This window comes from Amblyomma americanum, chromosome 1 (assembly GCF_052857255.1).
Source record: "Amblyomma americanum isolate KBUSLIRL-KWMA chromosome 1, ASM5285725v1, whole genome shotgun sequence".
Classification (NCBI taxonomy): Eukaryota; Metazoa; Arthropoda; class Arachnida; order Ixodida; family Ixodidae; genus Amblyomma; species Amblyomma americanum.
Genome location: NC_135497.1, coordinates 246,344,741 through 246,362,183, shown reverse-complemented (window position 1 = coordinate 246,362,183; position 17,443 = coordinate 246,344,741). Strand labels below are relative to the sequence as shown.

The 17,443-nt window shown below is 44.2% G+C and overlaps 1 protein-coding gene across 1 annotated transcript in view; it reads left to right on the top strand.

Moving 5' to 3' along the window:
• The window catches only part of LOC144114881 (uncharacterized), a 57,435-nt gene that overhangs the window by 23,126 nt on the left and 16,866 nt on the right, over positions 1-17,443 (top strand). The window contains exons 6-18 of the mRNA XM_077648885.1: positions 861-914; positions 1,601-1,654; positions 2,593-2,646; positions 4,881-4,934; positions 5,424-5,477; positions 7,020-7,127; positions 8,437-8,544; positions 9,078-9,185; positions 12,847-12,954; positions 16,753-16,806; positions 16,983-17,036; positions 17,101-17,154; positions 17,321-17,428. Coding sequence (XP_077505011.1) covers positions 861-914; positions 1,601-1,654; positions 2,593-2,646; positions 4,881-4,934; positions 5,424-5,477; positions 7,020-7,127; positions 8,437-8,544; positions 9,078-9,185; positions 12,847-12,954; positions 16,753-16,806; positions 16,983-17,036; positions 17,101-17,154; positions 17,321-17,428 — 972 coding nt within the window. The remainder of the gene's footprint in view (positions 1-860; positions 915-1,600; positions 1,655-2,592; positions 2,647-4,880; positions 4,935-5,423; positions 5,478-7,019; positions 7,128-8,436; positions 8,545-9,077; positions 9,186-12,846; positions 12,955-16,752; positions 16,807-16,982; positions 17,037-17,100; positions 17,155-17,320; positions 17,429-17,443) is intronic.

Below are 17,443 nucleotides of genomic sequence, written 5' to 3'. Positions count from 1 at the left end.
CTTGTTTGACAGGCCAATGGTTGTACTCTACTCTTTACCGCCTATGGAATTCTTAGGTATTTTCGGTTAAACATCACATTTCTTTTCACAGTCCGTACCTTCCACAGCGGCCCCTCCGAAACAGTCCGCGTCCTGACTGGCCCACTATCTCCGAGTAACCAGCTTTAATGCGGGAGCCACTGGAAAGATAAGACGCCTTATATGATTAGAATGCTGGGCTACAGAATTTTTCACGGACGTTCTACTCTGCTTTATCCTGGATCTCCCTTTACTTCAGCGGCTTCTGTGTGAAATCCTCACGATCACATTAGGGAAGCAAACGATTCTTGACAAAATTCCATGGAAAATATAGCGCCGTTATAACCACCCCTCGTAGGATTCCATCACTGCAGTGCGGAGATGGTTCCCATCTGGTCTGCGCTACTTCTGTCGTCAGTTTCGTTTTTGACCTCTCGCTAAGTTAGTCTCTTTCATTAGAGAGGGATTCCATGCGGGTTTCTTATAGCCGCTTGGTGCGGTACTGACTCAGAGCTTTCTTACTACTTTGCAGTTATTGTGCCTTGTAATAAATCATTCGGCGGGCTTCTCTTTATTTTCTTTTCCTTAATCTACATTACCTGTTCCTGTCGAGTTGAACTAGTCTAGTTAACACAGGTGTCGAACATTCGTTTTTACTCACTTGCTGCAGTGCCAAGGTTTTGTCATATGCTGTTTCACTGCCGGTGTATCTTTGATTGGGGGGTGCATAACAGTCATACACATTCAGCGGTGTGCACCTTGCTCCTGAGTTTTATAGCTAAAATGACTGTTCTAGCGAAACTGCTGACAACGTGTTTATATTCTTTTTTTCCCTTCTCCAGGGGCGCAGCGGCCCTGTCGGCCCAGCCGGGCCTATAGGTCCCAAGGGAGATAAGGTGAGCGGGCGTGTTGATGGCGCTTTTGAACTGCTTGGTTACTTATGCACGTAGCAGCGTGCACTTTCTTATCGCAGTCGTTTTCTGTTAAGCCTGTACGAATATCGTGAAGTGCCTACTCCAGATACCTTATAGTCTCTCTTAATGTTTGTGTACGCTCATTCAAAAAGCTTGATTAGTAAAAAAGATTATAAATGCTTAATATTTGGTCTTGCACGCATAATTTTTTGCTAGATCTCTTCTTTCCGAGTGTCATGCTAGTACGACAGTATGTGCGTAACCCGTAGTAAGAGGCGATCTGTTGAAAACCAGCTGCATTTAAAGATTTGATTTACGTTGACAGCCAAGGTAATGGTGTTCGGCTGCTGACCCGAAAGATGCGGGTTCGATCCTGGCGGTCGAATTTCGATGGACGCGAAAATCCAGAGGTCCGTGTACTGTGCGATTTCAGTGCACGTTAAAGAATCCCGGGTAGTCAAAATTTTCTTTGACCTTTACTACGGCGTCTCTCATAGCCTGAGTCGCTTTTAGACATTAACCCCAAATAAACTAAACTAAACTAAACGTTCACAGGCAAACTGTAAGGTCTCTTTGCACATGTAGTCTGTTGGCAGAAAGTCGTATTAATTACGCCGCAGTGTCTGGGCGGTATGACAAGCCGTTTTCTTTATTTCATTACATGAAAGGGTGACATCGGCGGTCCTGGTCCCCTTGGCCGTGACGGACTCCCAGGGGCAAGGGTGAGAGCTCATGACTATGCGTTATCTTCTCATTGATCTACTGCTTCTGGGGTGATTTGGGCTCCATTGGTAATATTTGCCTTATTGTTAGTATTTGATTCTTAAGCATTATTTTCATAAGTTGGGACCTTCAGTAGACATTTATAGCACGTAAATCAATGGTTTATCGCTCTGCAATATACTTGAGCGGATCATGGCAGCAACACAACAAAGTCTGGTCTAGAAAAATTGCGCGTTGTGTCCTTCGTGTCAAGCTCTTAAATAAAAAAAAATGAAGTTTGACTTTGCTATTTGCAATATATTTAACGACATGGTATATAGAAGAGAAGCTTGGTCCTTTGCATCAAAGGCGGTCAGTGCTATTCGCATAGCTTAGAATCTTTATTGGCAGCGTAAAGCTCACAATTGACCGCAGATGCAGATTCTTTGCTGACCCTTCGAAAGCGAGTGGCAGAAAGGTTTATCAACACAGTTGGTGTGCTACGTCTTATGCCACTTTTTTTGCTGTAATGTTTTTAAACACTTCAGATGAAAACAGCCAATGCATCTCGAATTTCTTATCATGCTTTATGAACTCACAACGCTTTACGGGTTCCAGCTTGTTAGCCGTGGTAATAACTGGATACTTAATCCAACTTCATTCAAATCTAAGCACCCGCCGCAGCCACCGCGCTACGGTGGCCACAACACTAACGTGACGCTACTGCAATCAATGACGAAAGGCAAAAATCGTGGCGCGGGAAGAGAGGTATAATATGTTAATGATGTTTTCCGGTTTTTAAGCATGGCTCTTAAAGTCTTGTGATGAAGTTGAGCGCAAGCACATTGATATGGTATTATGAAAAAAGCAGAATTGCGCTTTAAACTTCATTCGAGCGACAGCAGTGAGTTGGGTGTCACGGCTGTATAGGTATAGAGTCCTTCTCATCCACACCCAGGGGCTTCCAGGTCCACCGGGACCCGTCGGACCACCAGGAGAGGATGGCGACAAGGTGAGCGGAAAAAAAAAGAGCTCGAGCTGCTTTTGCGCAAGCGCGGAATTTTTGAAGAAAATCTTTATGGCGCAGCCCAGACCCCTGAATCCATCAGCCCTTGGCTGTTCGTTACCGTTAAGTAAATCATTTCGCGTGCAAGCTTTCATTCCATAAGAAAAAAGTGTTCCCGATATATTTACATTCTTGTGGGGCAGTTACCCTGGATGATTTTTTAAATATCTTTGGTGCTTCATTTTGCATTAAGTAATGTTTAAATGTACACCGACTTATTTGATTAGACGGTAATTCACATGGTATTGTCGGTCCCCGCTTGATGTGTGCAGGCGTCTTTTTATGTTCATATGAATTTGTAGCGATAAATACGTTGGTAATGATTCAGGGTGATGTTTCAGTTAGAAACTTTCGAAGTCTTATTCAGAGTTTTGTTCAGAAACCCCCGCATAGCAAAAGAAGAAATGCTTCCTTGAGACAAACGCCAAATACCGTTATTTTCAGAAAGTACGCAGCCTTGTGAACGCTTTTACTAGCACGTACTTCCGGAACCCCGCATGCTGCCGGTAGTCTGGCCGCTCGAAACTGCTGGTAGCTAATGAGGCTGCGTTATCTTGCATGCTCCACAACAGCGAGAGTAAATCGGTGCAACACGATAGCTACGCGGGCGAGTTGGTGACACATTTTCAAAAATAGCCGCGCGAAAAACGGGGACGGAGGGTATAAAAACACAGGACAAGCTTTGATTCTACACTAAACTTTAATCACAGGAATCAGGCAGATATAAGGGAACAGGCTACAACCGAACAACAAAACCACAAGGCACGTGCTACTATGTCGGGCCAAGATAGGTAACCTCACTGTCATGCAGGAGCAGGGATGGTTTGCTGACGCACCAATAGAGAAAAAGGAAAGATGGTTTGCTGACGCACAATCTTGTATTTTTTTTCTCGCGGAGCCTACCAAATGAGAAAGAAAATCAAGATTGTGCGTCAGCAAACCATCCCTGTTCCTGCTTGACAGTGAGGTTGCCTATCTTGTCCCGGTCTAATAGCACGTGCCTTGAGGTTTTGTTGTTCGGTTGTTGCCTGTTTCCTTATATTTTCCCATTTCCTGCGATTAAACTTTAGTAGAGAGTCAGCGCTTGTCCTGTGTTTTTCTACCCTCCGTCCCCGTTTTTTTGCGCTGCTATTTTTGAGAATCGGTGCCCAAGGTGCAGGTGTCTTAAAGCTGGCGCTCATCCTGGTACGGATGGCTCGCGTCGACGTCAAAGCAGCCGCCATGATGCTGTACCAGGACTATGTTAAAATTTTGTGCGCTTTTTAACATGCTTATGGCTACCTGTTTTGATGTAGGTGGAAGCTATGCTTGGTCCACTGCCATGGCGCCTGGGACGTCATGTGCAAGCCATCTATAGTCTATTTTCACACGTATTGTTATGAGTTCTTAATTTATTTGCGCTCGAAATAAAACTGCCGATAAAAAATAGCACCACTGAAATCTCTTACCGTGCTGTGTACAATTTCAGTCTTCAGATTTTCAAGGTTTTTGAACACTTAGAAATGCTGAGTATTATAGCTACTGACCGCCTGGTTAAGTAGGAATTGTTTAACCGACCGTCAGCGATACTGTTCTAGCGTTATTCTTGGAAAATCCAGCGCTTGTTATTCTTAAACAATGCAGCAACTCTGGTCGAAGTTACTTGAAACGCTCTGTACATAACGCAATTACCGCAGTGGTGGCTTATAGCGGTTAGAGCATATGCCTCGTATGCTGGAGGTGCGGAGTTAGGTCTCCACTGCCTTCGGGTACCTATCCTTTTTCACTGTTCACCAATGTTTTCCTGGCCTGGTGCTCGACTTCTCTGTGGTGAAATACTCAAGAAAGTTGATCTCTGACCCCTCATCGCGCGTACCAAACATGTTAGGCAAAGCGTTGTTGGTCAAGTAACCCGGTCGCTGTTGAATCAAATTTTCAACATCACCATAAAACACGCGTTCTTGAATTCATTTTCTCTCAAAACGCGTTTTGTACTGCACTGCTGTGAGGTAACGCTCAAATGTATGTCGGTAACAATAAGTGTTGAGTTTCTTGCGGCTATGTAAGGCATAAGGCAAAATTTGAGGTTTGTTGCCTTGAGGTTTGTATGCTGGTCATTGAGCGGAAGTAGCACTTGGCACTTTTCCGACAAGCATGTTGGCAATGGCAGCACAAGTGTTCGTTGTCTTTAATTTATACAGGGTGACTCTGGCCTTCCTGGACAGAAAGGACTGAAAGGAGGCAAAGGAGATACGGCAAGTTGTTTTGTTTCTTAACTGTTTTCTGCAACACACTGCTTAATGCAAGCAGACTTTATAACTGACTCCTTATTTCGTTCTTGTGAATGTTATACAATGCATAATCGTCGCTTTTAAGCAGTGGTGTCCAATGTAACGTCCATAGTGATGCCAAAATCTTGCTCCTATAGTTGTTATGCCTTGTGTATAACTATGTGGAGCACGCTTTCACTAGGTTGGCTCACATGAAATTGTACTTTATATATAGCGTACTTTATATAATCACATTGGTCCTATTTATGCCGCTCTGTAACACCAGATACAGAAAACACCAGTATTTAGGCACGAAAATAAAATGCCTATGTGGACCGTCGATGTTGTGGTCAGTAAACAGAACCGAATGTTTGACCTCTGGAAGAAGCGGCATGGTTATTATGTACTATATGTGTTGCTGACAGTGGCCCGTATAGCAAACGCTTAATTGTACTGCTGTTGCAATCCTTCCAGGGTCTTTTAGGTCCGCCAGGACCTCAAGGACTGAGGGGAGAGCCTGGCGTACCTGTAAGTTCACAACGTATTTTTAGTACGCTTGTAATGTGCCTTTGCAAACGCGGGACAATACTCTAGATATTGCGTCTATGGAGATTATTTTAATTTGCTGCCGCAATAATGTGGAATCTTATTACTACATGTTAACTTCAGCATTCTTAAGTTGCGGCCTTGGAAATAAGCTTAATGAATAGATTGAGCAGGCTTAAGGAATAAATGCACAGGCATTAAGAGGCCTGTGAGTTGAATGAATATTATGAATTTATTAGCGTAAACCCTTTTACACTATAGACTTCTTTTTTATCCAGTTGGCACCTTGCGGTTGTGGTCTGTGGTTGAAATAATGAACTTGTTCAATGCTTTTGTTTCTGCTTGTATATATAAATGCTGGATTTATATTTTCAAACGGAACTCCGAAGGAGACGGGAGGCACATTTAGGTTGGTACAAAGAGAAGACAGACGGAACAGGGACTCAGCACAGCTTAAATGCACTCACTACCTTTGTGTTTTTGATCAGAGCGAAGAAACTTGGTTCTGACGTTCTTCATTACGATGCATAGTCTTAAATTCAGAGGAGGGGCCTTAAAATTTTAGAAAAACAACAGCTCAGTGACATTATCTGTGCTTTCAGTAAAATGTTGGAAATTTAATCTCTCAATGCAACATAAAATATTAAGCATTAGGTGACGTCGCCAGACCATTGCAGTACTATTAGTTCTCTTTTACATCCAGAAATTTCCTGATAATTCTTTAATCACAATGGTATAAAACGCAACTGCATGAAGCTCCACATGTACCAGTCGCGTAACAAGTAAACAAAACGTGCTACCGTGACCTAACTGAACTGGCGTCCAAGGTATTCGAATTTTTGTGTCCGTTAAAAAATTTGGCACTAAAACGCCAAAACATGGGCGCAGAACTCCTCACGAAGTTTTCAAGGTCGTGTGTCACGTAATGCACATGGGATACCGGCCGCTGAAGGCTCTGTATCAGTTTTTGCATGGAAACCTTTAAAAGGGTACTAAGGACAAAGTGAACTTGGGCTGTATCGATTGGTTACTGCGTTCTATGGAAAAAGGGGCAACTCTAACTGAATACAGGGCTCTCATAGGTTAGAAAAGGTAAAAAATTAAATGCAGGTAACGCCACCACCGCTAGTTTGTGGAGGCCAATAACGATGACTTGAGGTCAGTTTTTGTCATGCAGATACCTGACGCTAGTCTGCACCGCCATTCAGACCCAAATGGTGATCACGAAGCCTTTTCCGGTCTTGAAGTCATGAGTTTCAATCGACTGCCAGGAAAAATGTGTTCAATTGCTAAGTCTAACTTTCCCGCAATAAATACGTCGTTTGCTGCTGCGCAAACGTCCATATAGCCATAAAAAGCCATAGAATCGATTTTTTCTCCGAACAAAGTTGGCTGGAGCCTCTCCTCAGTGTTCCTTTAACAGCGTCAGGGTATGCGCACTTGCAGGTACTGCTGTGTTGCGCAAACCATGAAGTATGTAGGAATGTGCCTGTTACTGGATGTAACTATATCATTCCTCTGCAGGGCGCAGACGGTGAGCCAGGTCCTCCGGGGCCCGCAGGACCACGAGGAACTAAAGGGGAGGACGGCCCCATCGGCGCTGTAGGTTCGGCCGGGGCCCCGGGACCGCAGGTGAGAGCGGCTGCACTCTGCGATGAGTTAGCCGCAAATGCCGCAGACGGAGACTCTGGTTTGAATGACCGTGCGTATGTGTATTAATACTGATAGCAAAAACTCGAATAAGGGCTGCGCTCTTGGTCACTTCCGTAGGTCGCAGCGCACCGATGATATGAGTAAAAGTGCAAAAGGTTTGAATAAACTGTACTTACAGTGCTGCCACTGTCAACGACCTTCACAGACTCTTCAACGTACAGCAATTCGTGTGGAGCAAATACGCATGCTGCTATGTCGCTCACAGCGCTTCCAGTCAGTAATTCCCTGGCGTAATCGCTAACCTGTGCTCTTGTTGAGACTGTAGCTAGGAACGAGGCACGTTTGAGTAATTCAGGTTCGAAACTGGCTGATTTGCTCCCTGAAGTATAGTTGTGAGGATCGTCCCCTCGAAAAAAACCTGTCATTGGAGAATTCTAAAATGCCCATTACGCCGCACTAACGCAGAAAAGTTGAAGAGCTTAGTGTATCGACGAAAACCACAAGAGATACTGTCTCATGTTTGTAGTCAGGTGTAGGAACGAAGCTCTCGTAACGCGCGACAAGTTGTTCAGCGTCACCGTCTTTATAATGTTATTGTTTTCTGCGCCATTCATGCGTTCACATTACTCTCATATCCCTCTGACACGTCTTTTTTTGTACATAGCCTGTCAAAGGGGATATTTATCGCCGACAGATCCTGCGAAACTCTGACACCTCCACTGGAAAGGTTACCTGCTACAACATCCCCACCAGTCATGTTTTCGGAATCTTGATTTTGCGAGACTATGCGTGAACAGCTAATAGTAGAGTTAAGCAGCACTGCATATTTTAAGAACTGAAGCAGATGCACGGGCTTGAGTGAGCCACGAAGTGAACCTTGTGCTGCATACACGATCATAACAGCCGTTGGATTCATTTTTTTCATTCAGAATTTATTTCAGACAACGAAGAGGTTGTCCAGGGTGACGTGGCAAAAGGCATACATTGCCTGACGAGGCCACGCCACCCGGATGACAGGCGGCACCACTGGCTACACAAAATCAAGAAGAGCATTACATAATAGAACACACATTCAGTATTTTTACACAATATATTAAGACATCTTTACAAAACACTGGCTTTACAAAACACACACAGCAAACATTAACCAGAATTCGACCAGAGCAATATTTACAAAACATACACTAGTTATAGGTATACGTTAAGTTTTTATCTTTAAGGTTCATGTCGGGGTAACCTATTATCAGCAAGCTTGCTCATACTGCTGAATTTTGGCGTGCCTGTGCAGGGTCTTCCTGGCCCCCGAGGAGTGAAAGGTGACAAAGGGGACGTTGGCAAAAAAGGGCCTCCAGGACTTCCAGGAATGACCGGTGAGCAGGGTCCTGTAGGAGCCAAGGTGAGGCAGGAGCTTGCTTAAACTTCAGTTTATGCCTAATGTATGACTCCTAGATGCCTGACTTTATGTAAATCATAATGTTCGAGAATGCCAGAAATAATGTTGGTATTTCTTACAGAAAGATGCTTTAAAACTTCTCTATTTTTGCGTTTGGAAGGTTTTATCTTCATCGCAAAGCCGCCTGACATCGAAGAATTTTATTTTAATTCGAGAAAACGGAGACAAGGCGAAAGTGTGTGGATATCGTAATTACTTAATGCTTGCAATCAACTGAGCTGAGCCAAAGACACAGATCTCTTTCGTGCATATATAAGTTGATAGAAGTGGTTGTCAGTGAGATCTATTCACAGATATGGTTGACCCTCTGTGCTTAGCATATTTTAAATCACGAATAAGCGCAGTGACGTTCATGTCACATAATTTTAATGACGTCATGCTCATTTTACGTTACCTTAGCCTTGCCACTTGCAGCTGCAGCATAAATTTGCAACACTGCTATTTGTTGAAACCCGCGTACCTTAAACGTTCAACAGGGCGGCGAAGGTATCCCCGGCTCTCCAGGACCCGAAGGCCCTCAGGGTCAGAAAGGCGACGACGGTCCGCCGGGTCTTCCTGGACCAACGGGTAAAGATGGCGAACCAGTACGTATGCACAGATTCTGCTCAGGGTGGCCGCGCATGTTTCGTTTTTTATCATATTTGAAGCATAGCAAGGACGGGACACAGTAAGGAGACACCACGAGCGCTTACTATCAACTGGTTTTATTCCAAGAAGCTCAGGAACATATATAGGTTTGACATAAATAAATATATTTGAGATAAACATATATATTTTTTGTTGTTATTAGCTTGTCAAGCACAATAGGTTCCTGAGCTTCTTGGAATAAAACCAGTCCATAGTCTGCGCTCGTGGTGCCTCCTTACTCTGTGCCATCCTTGCGCTGTTTCAAATATGATCGGTAACCAACAAGCCCAATTTGCAACACTTGCGCAGTTTCATTTGTTTTTTGTTCATTGATCAATGCTTTGTCTATGTCATTCATTCCAGTATTAGTCAGAAAAGCTTATGTTTTTCTTGCGCGTAAAAAAGACAAAAGATAATTTATTCTGTATTCGTCGTATTACTGTATCAATTTCTTTTCCTCAGTTCCTGCCAAGCAACTGTAGCTTCTGTGGAGAAGTTAAGAACTTTCTTTATGCTAGCCAAGATTTCTACTTCGCATATTATTTTTACTGCAGTGAAGTGCTCTGTCATCAGCCCATTTTGAATCTCTTGCTGTAGAAAAAGGTTAAGTCGATCAGTAGAGCATGTGCGCGAAATTTTCGAATACAGACATGCTTATTTTCATGATGACTAGAGGGAAACGTTTTTGTTGTTGTTGTTGTTTAAGTACCCAGCCGCTAATCCTCACTTATTGTTTAGATACACTGGTAGGCTGGAAGCAGACGTTATTTTTCAGGGATGTCTGCAGATGGCGCTTAAATGGACTGAACACTGAACTTCCAGCACCGAATTTCTTTCGGTGCAACGAAACGATTGCTGCCTAAGGTGCTGGGTTCCTCAACGATTTTTTTGAAAATGCTGTGGATGATATTTACTGAGAATTTTTCAATCAGTGCATGCACCCCTTTTTATGTATCTCGATGCTGAAAACCATGATCAGCGAGCGCGATGGAGATTGGGCGTTGGCAAAAGTGCTGTACCAAAATCTATTATGAACCTCACCGTCAGAGAGTAATTGAAAATATTTAGTGCAGAGTGGCGACCATTTTAATTGCTCTACACACAAAGCTGTTACGTCGCAGTGATGTACACCTCGTTGACGAAAATTTTAGTCGAACGTAGTTGCCGCTAGTTATAGGAAATAAAAACTCTGGCGCCATCTAGTGAAAAAAGCTAAAAACACATGGTCGACGATGTGAAGGAAGCGTTGTTTTTTGTCCAAGGGCGCACTGGAGAGTAAAATATAATTAAACAAGCCGAACAGCCCTGAAAAAAAAAAGGAGTTTGCACTCAAAACAAAGCGATATTTTACCGATATGTGGTCACGTGGTGGGATACGCTGATTATAGTGGGTTTCACAAGGTGGCTGTAAGTTGCGAAAAGTCTAAACAATTCAATTTGTAAAAATGGCTAAGAAGCGCGCTGATTATGATGAATGACTGTTTTCAAAATATTGTTCCGTGGCAGCCAGCCGTAGAGTTGTAATCACTGATGGCAATGAGATGATTTTTAATGGCCTCCGGAATGTCGTGAGTGCTCTGTTCCGCCCCACTGCCAGATTCGTCTTTGTCGTGAAAATATATACGTAAAAAAGGCTGGGTTAAAACGTAACATTTTGTTGCTTAGCGTCCCTAACGTTTAAGCTTGCGCACGTAAAAAATGGGCCGGTGGGATCGGCAGGTCGGGTCATTGCGTCGACCGCAGTTCGTCGTGTCAGGTGGTTAGGACAGGGAACGTGGCTGGGGAGCAGCAGCAAGGTCGATTCGGGTCTGGCAGGCTGGGGCACCGCCGGGCGGCGCGGACCAGAACCTTCCTCCCCAGTCTGCAACTGAACTTTCGGCGGACGATTCTAGCCTCTTCTAAGGACAGAAAAAGAATTTTGAAGTGAGCCTTGGCGAAAAAAAGCATTAAAATGCTCAAAATTCTGTTCGTCACGTTTTTCAAAACTGTGTAGCTCAACCGACCAAGCATCCCAGATTTCTGATTACAATTGGTTCTTCGTGTTGTCTCATGCAAAGTTTAGGAATGTTTGCACCTCACGTTCTTGCGAAGGATTTATATACCCTGCAGGCTACACATGGGGTGAAATTCGGTGTTCTGCAGTACCCGAGGTAACGATAAAGGTTTTATTTCTTGCCGTAAAACTCTAACTCTAATTTCTCCCTCTTTAGGATCACCTGAAAATTCAAAATAAAAGCATTAATAGCCTAGTGGAACGAAGAAGACACGAAGAAAGCTCTGGAGAGAAACTAGGAGGGCCTATATGCCACGAATCGTTTTAGTATTCCTTAAGACACCGACCATAGAAATGAAAAAAAGAGTGAGGAACTATGAGGGCAAGAAAAGGTACGTCTTCTGAAGAATCAGCCCCGTACATTTTATGGCGAGCAAGCACGTCTGCATTAGATCATAATGGCAGTGGAACAAGTTTTGTTCGTTTTGACATAAAATCCCGTGCTGTAGCTTATGTTCACATGCAGCGAATCGATAAAAATCGTATACCCCTTAGACAAAAAGCAGGTGAAAGAGAAACAATCGTGACGCTAAAACAGAAAAATGTTGCGAAGCAGGCAGTAAATTGAAAAATAATTGCATAGCAAGGCTACATGCAAAAAAAAATAAACGTGGCTGTAGAAGAGCCTACTCTGTAACGGGGCCTAGAAAGAAACAGTTCTGGGTTCTGTTTGGATGCGTGGATGCGGTTGTTTTCATGCGGATAAACTCGTGAATATTGTGTTGGTGCCCAAGATTCCAGTATCCTGTGGACTGGCTACCATACTGCAAACTGTTAGTTTTGCAAGGGCGCATGGCTTTGCCCGGACAATGTCTCGTTTTTTTCCGCAGGGCTGGGGCAAAATACGCATTTGAAGGTTTTTTTATTAAATTTTACGCAGTTCCTCTGCAGATAGCCTTTCTTAATTAGATGAGTAAGTTGCCTGGGCGACAGCAGTTAATTTGACAACGTTTGTTTGTTGATATCTATGAACGATGAAAAAAAATCGAGATCACTGCTGTAACCCGCATTGGAGTAATGCGAAAGCATTGACGCCTCCTCGGCAATCGTCGCCTCTATTTGCTCCTCTTTGCCTCTATTGCTGCTATTTGCCTGAGAATTTGGGCAATTCATCCAAGTCCCACCACGCTTCGTTCCAAACTTTCAAATTTGGCGCCGCGCGTTGGCTCCGCCCACACTTCTGGTCACGTGGTACTGCAATTCCTGTGTTTTAAATATGGCACCACTTTTGCTCTGACCACGGCCACATTTTGCACATTTTTGGCCCTTATTAATCAACTATTCATCCAATCGTAACCAAATTTGTTTTGCGCCGCATCCTCACATCATCCTCCTTCGATCATAACCACTTTTTAGACGTTCTATCTTTCTAGTTCTCCACAATGGCTGCGGACACGTTTTGCGGACATGAAACCGCCAACATAGCTTACTAAACGTTCCCTTTAATAAGGCAACGATTTGCTAATTTATGTCACGCGTTTCCGCACTCTCTCTTACGATGACTGCAACATACCCCTTGAACGGTTTTTGTTGTGCTGCATCTAATGGCGGTCCTTCGGTTTCAGGGACCGAGGGGCCCCCCGGGACCGAAAGGTGAGGAAGGGAAGCCAGGTCTTCAGGGAGTGCCGGGAGTCAAAGGACCGCCAGGGCTGGAAGGGCCAAAAGGATCGCCCGTGAGTCTCTTCGATTGCGTTACCTGCACCACCTGTGCCAGCTTATGGCAACACGCACCACGCTTTGCCAAGGGAAGAAGAAAGGCCTACTTTAAGTGTTTGGCTTTTTTTACAAGTTGCCTGAAGATTAAATCCGACTTCAACAAATGGTCTCACATTAATCCACGCCACACAGGAGGCCACGCAGGAGAAATTTCTCAGCCGTGCACGCAGACAGCAATAACAGATTCTCCGCCACGTGGGCTTATTGCACTATTTGTGCGTTCTAGTAGTGACACCCTAGCCAAAAGGCTCATAATCAAGACTAAAGAAGCTGAGGGCAGGCTGAAAAGTTTCGTAGAAAAAAAATTGTCTGCTTCTCGTTGAACGAAATTTTAATGTACTGACTCTAATAAACACACTGGGTAAAGACTTATCGACAATTGTACGAATACCAGGCAGGGAATACCTTGAATTTTACAGTTGAGGGAGCACGCTGAAGCGAACATGAGAAATGAAGTTTTTAGCCGCCGCGGTGACTCAGTAGTTTCGGTGCTTGGCTGCTGACCCGAAACACTCGGGTTTGATCCCGGCCGCGGCGGTCGCATTTCGATGGAGGCGAAATTCTAGAGTCCCGAGTGCTGTGCGATGTCAGTGCACGTTAAAGAGCCCCAGATGGTCGAAATTTCCGCAGCCCTTCACTACGGCGCCCCTCATAGCCTGAGTCGCTTTGGGACGTTGAAACCCCATAAACAAAACTGGAAATAAAGTTTTACTTATAATTACGGTTGAAGAGGTCCAGGCCACAGAATGTGCAAAAAGCTCTTATTGTCAATCCAAGGCGCTCAAATTGGTTATGAAGAAAAAAAAACGGGTATATAAGGAAGATGTTCATTTTGTTCCTGCACACTAAGTTCAGGACATCTGGGCTCTCAGCTGGCTTAGTGTGAGGAACACTACAGCGTGATATAGGCTGCGCCCGTTGCTTCGGAACAAAGTGGCGGCAAAAATGCTGCAAGTATGTAGAGCACGAACGAATGTGCTCGTCCTTGGCAGCATTTTTCCTGGGATGTGCGACGAATTGTGATCCTAACTGGAAGTCCGTGATCCGCTACTGCAGAGATTTTAGATACCTATTTTTGGTTGTCGTGCTTTCAGAGCAGTCCATGCTTTTGGCTCTTATTGGGGTTGAGGTACACTCACAAAGGTTTATTTCTTTTACAAAGGGCAAAATGCTTGCCTAGAACATGTTCTGGATGGTCTCGATGTAAGCATGCGCAGTGAAACTCAGAGGATTTCATCATCGTTTTTTGCTTTCCTGGTCGCAGAGGCTCTGGGAGCTGCGGAACACAGAGTTTGGTCATTCTAGACATGTGTTTTGCCCTCAGTACGTGTGTCTTCTCGTGGCTGATTTTTCTATTGATCTTCAAATGAATCATTCAAAGGAACACTACTCCATCCAAATTTTTTCCTTTGCTTTAAAAATTGATTCTGTTGTTTTTCCTTTTTGCGTTGTTTTCCGGTAGCAAAATACGCATTTATTGCTGCTAAAATTGGATAAAAATTTTCCTGCCACTTAGTTAAAACTTGTAACGTCTACACCGAAAAAGGCTGCTCCGTGATCACCGTCTTGAAGTGAACGAAGGTGTAGCCGGTCTCAGCGATCCTCGACACGAAACCCCGTCGACGCACCGCAGTTTAATCTCGATACTGGCCTGTTGTGGTGACACTCAAATTTAGTTTTTTGATCTTTTCAAGCTTATTAAAGCTCCGTTTTCGGCGAGAGTGGTCTGTTTGAGATTATAAATTGGTGACGTGTGCACCGGTGTTCGCGGTGCCGTACCTAATATTGAAGAGCGTACAGAGGGAATTCTGGGCATCATTTATCGCTGTTCGGAAGAGAGAACAATGCCGATATTCTGGAACGCATTGCTTGAGAAAGCCTTCTCCCGTGTCTTACACTGAGCGCTTTACTAGCAAATAATAGTTGCAGACATACTGTGGCTTTATGCTGTGTCTGATTAAATTCCGGTTGAGCTGTGGATGCTGCAACTGTCTTGAGGAAGCCAGAAGCCGAATTCTCGAAACCGTTCGCATGTTGGAATGGCTCGTGACTGATCACCACCTTACTTGGCCCTTTGCCGCAGTACGCTCGGCTGTCGTTACTGCTGTAATCACCAGCGTGAAGCGCCCACACGACTTTCTCATTTGCGACCAGTATTGAGACTTCAGGCCTATATTATCTGACGCCAGCGGCTGCATTCGCAACGCTTCCATATTTTAGCTTGGCATATTATAGACAAACTTCAGCTGTTTGTATTAGCCTATGTATATGTTAGAGCAAAACTGCACACATAAACATACCACATGATTGGAATTCTTTGTTACAGTGTGGAAGAAAAATAGGAATTGAAACACCTCTTGGAACCTTTTGAGGCACATCGTATACGTCGTTAGGTGCGGAAATAATTGCATTGAACTTTCGTACGCGTCTGCACCAGTCAGCCGGAAGTTCTTCAAACCACAAAAATTCATGTTAAATGTGACTGTTACACGCCGTGTCTTTCAGCGAACAATTTAAGAAATGCTTGAAAGTCTTAAAAATGCGAAGTTGCTTAATAAAAACAAAATATTTTCTGGAACAAACTACCAGCTGCTGCGGACGTCAGTTACAGCGACAGGTATACCTTAAGTACGACGCCACTAATCACACTCACTAATTTGCTCGTAAATTGCCACAGTCTGCAAATCAGTGCCAATGGCGAGTTTTAAGCCATGGACAAGACGATGCCGCATCAGTTTTTGAAACGAAGAAAACGTCTTTGTGCAATTCCTGGAGCACGAGAAAATCCGGTCCAGTTTTCCGCACAAAGCTGAAACAGCTCATGAGGCGTGTAACGTCCGCTGGTGACACGTTGCAGTGACTACAGCGCCATAGTCGAACTTCCTTTTCCGTTGTATTATGTCATGCAGTTTCTTCAGCTTCATTGCTTGCAAAAGTAACGTACGTGATAATGACCACGCAGGTCACGAATGTTCCTTTTTCCTCGCACCGAGTAAAAAATCCGAGTAAAAATCCGAGTATTCCGAGTAAAAAATCTCAGTTTGTCGTGGCCTTTTTGTCAGCGTGAGTAATTGATTTGCGTATATTGCATTCAAATCACTACTAGAAGCAGGAAATGCTGCCGCTGTTAAAAAAGAAATAGAAGGTAAGTGATAGAATTTTCGGACAAAAACGGAAGTTAAAAATTGTATTGTCATGTTTTTATTGGGTCGCACTGGTCGAGCGAGAGGGCAAATGCATCTCGTGGTCTGCATGTTGACGCAGCGATGGAATTGGCGTCGAACCATCGTGGTAGATAGAACATGACAGTTTTTCGTGACGTCTCTGCGTAGTTTCGTGTTAACGTCCTTACCTGCAGGGGAGGAACTTTCTTAACTGCCCTATGCAGATGATGACTGAACAGAGTTAATGTAGCTGTAAGAGACGGCATTTGACGAGGAGTAATGTAATGTAGCGGTGAAACGCTGAAAAAGGTACAACCGCGCTCCTAATCCAGCGCTATACCATCGTCTCACCGGACCCTGCTTTCATATTTTGCGAACTTTCTCCTTTGACTGAGTGCAATTTCTACTGAGTAGACAGCTACGTTTGCCGTGCATAACAAGGATACTGACCCTTTTCGGTTAAAACCGAATTTCAACAAATAAATTTGGCTATCATTTTTTTTCTCGGTTTAAACTGAGTAGAATACCGATTCCCGACGCACAAGAAATCTTCATTTACGTGACAGTTACTTATCGAATCGAAAATTTCAGGGTCCACCAGGTTTTCCAGGGCCATCGGGTGAAGCCGGACTGCCAGGAATAAAGGTAAGAACAATGATCAAACGCATTGTGTCGAGTTTACGCATGCAAAAGCAATGCGAGTTTTACTGCCTATCAGACCTCATATCTTGAAGTTTTTAGTTGTACGTTGCCTGCGCACGCCGTTTTTTTTTTATAACTGCAGATGTACTTGTTCTTATCTTTCGCCTTTCTCTTTGAAGGGGGAAAGAGGAGCTGATGGAGTCGACGGTCAGCCAGGAGAGCCCGGTCCAATGGTATGACCTGGTCGTTTTTGCGTGACATGCAAAACAAGTTAATATGTGACCACTCACTTTGCAGGGTGCGAAAGGCGAAATGGGAAAAATGGGCATCCCTGGAGCCGCCGGAAAACCCGTGAGACTTCCATATATGCATATGAGACCTCCTCTTGCTGCTTTGAGTTTTTCACCTGAACTTCGGGCAAGATTTGAAGACCCGTTCTTTTACTGTTCTTATGAGAAATTGCGTTGAATGCGTTTGTTCATTTTTTTCATGACTGCCTATTCCCACTGTCGCAAAGGGTCCGATGGGTCCAGCAGGCCTCCAAGGGGACGTCGGTCTTCCAGGAGAGAAAGGCGACAAAGGTCAGGTTGGACCAGAAGGACTGCAGGGCCCCACGGGACCGCCGGTTAGGGCCTTTTTG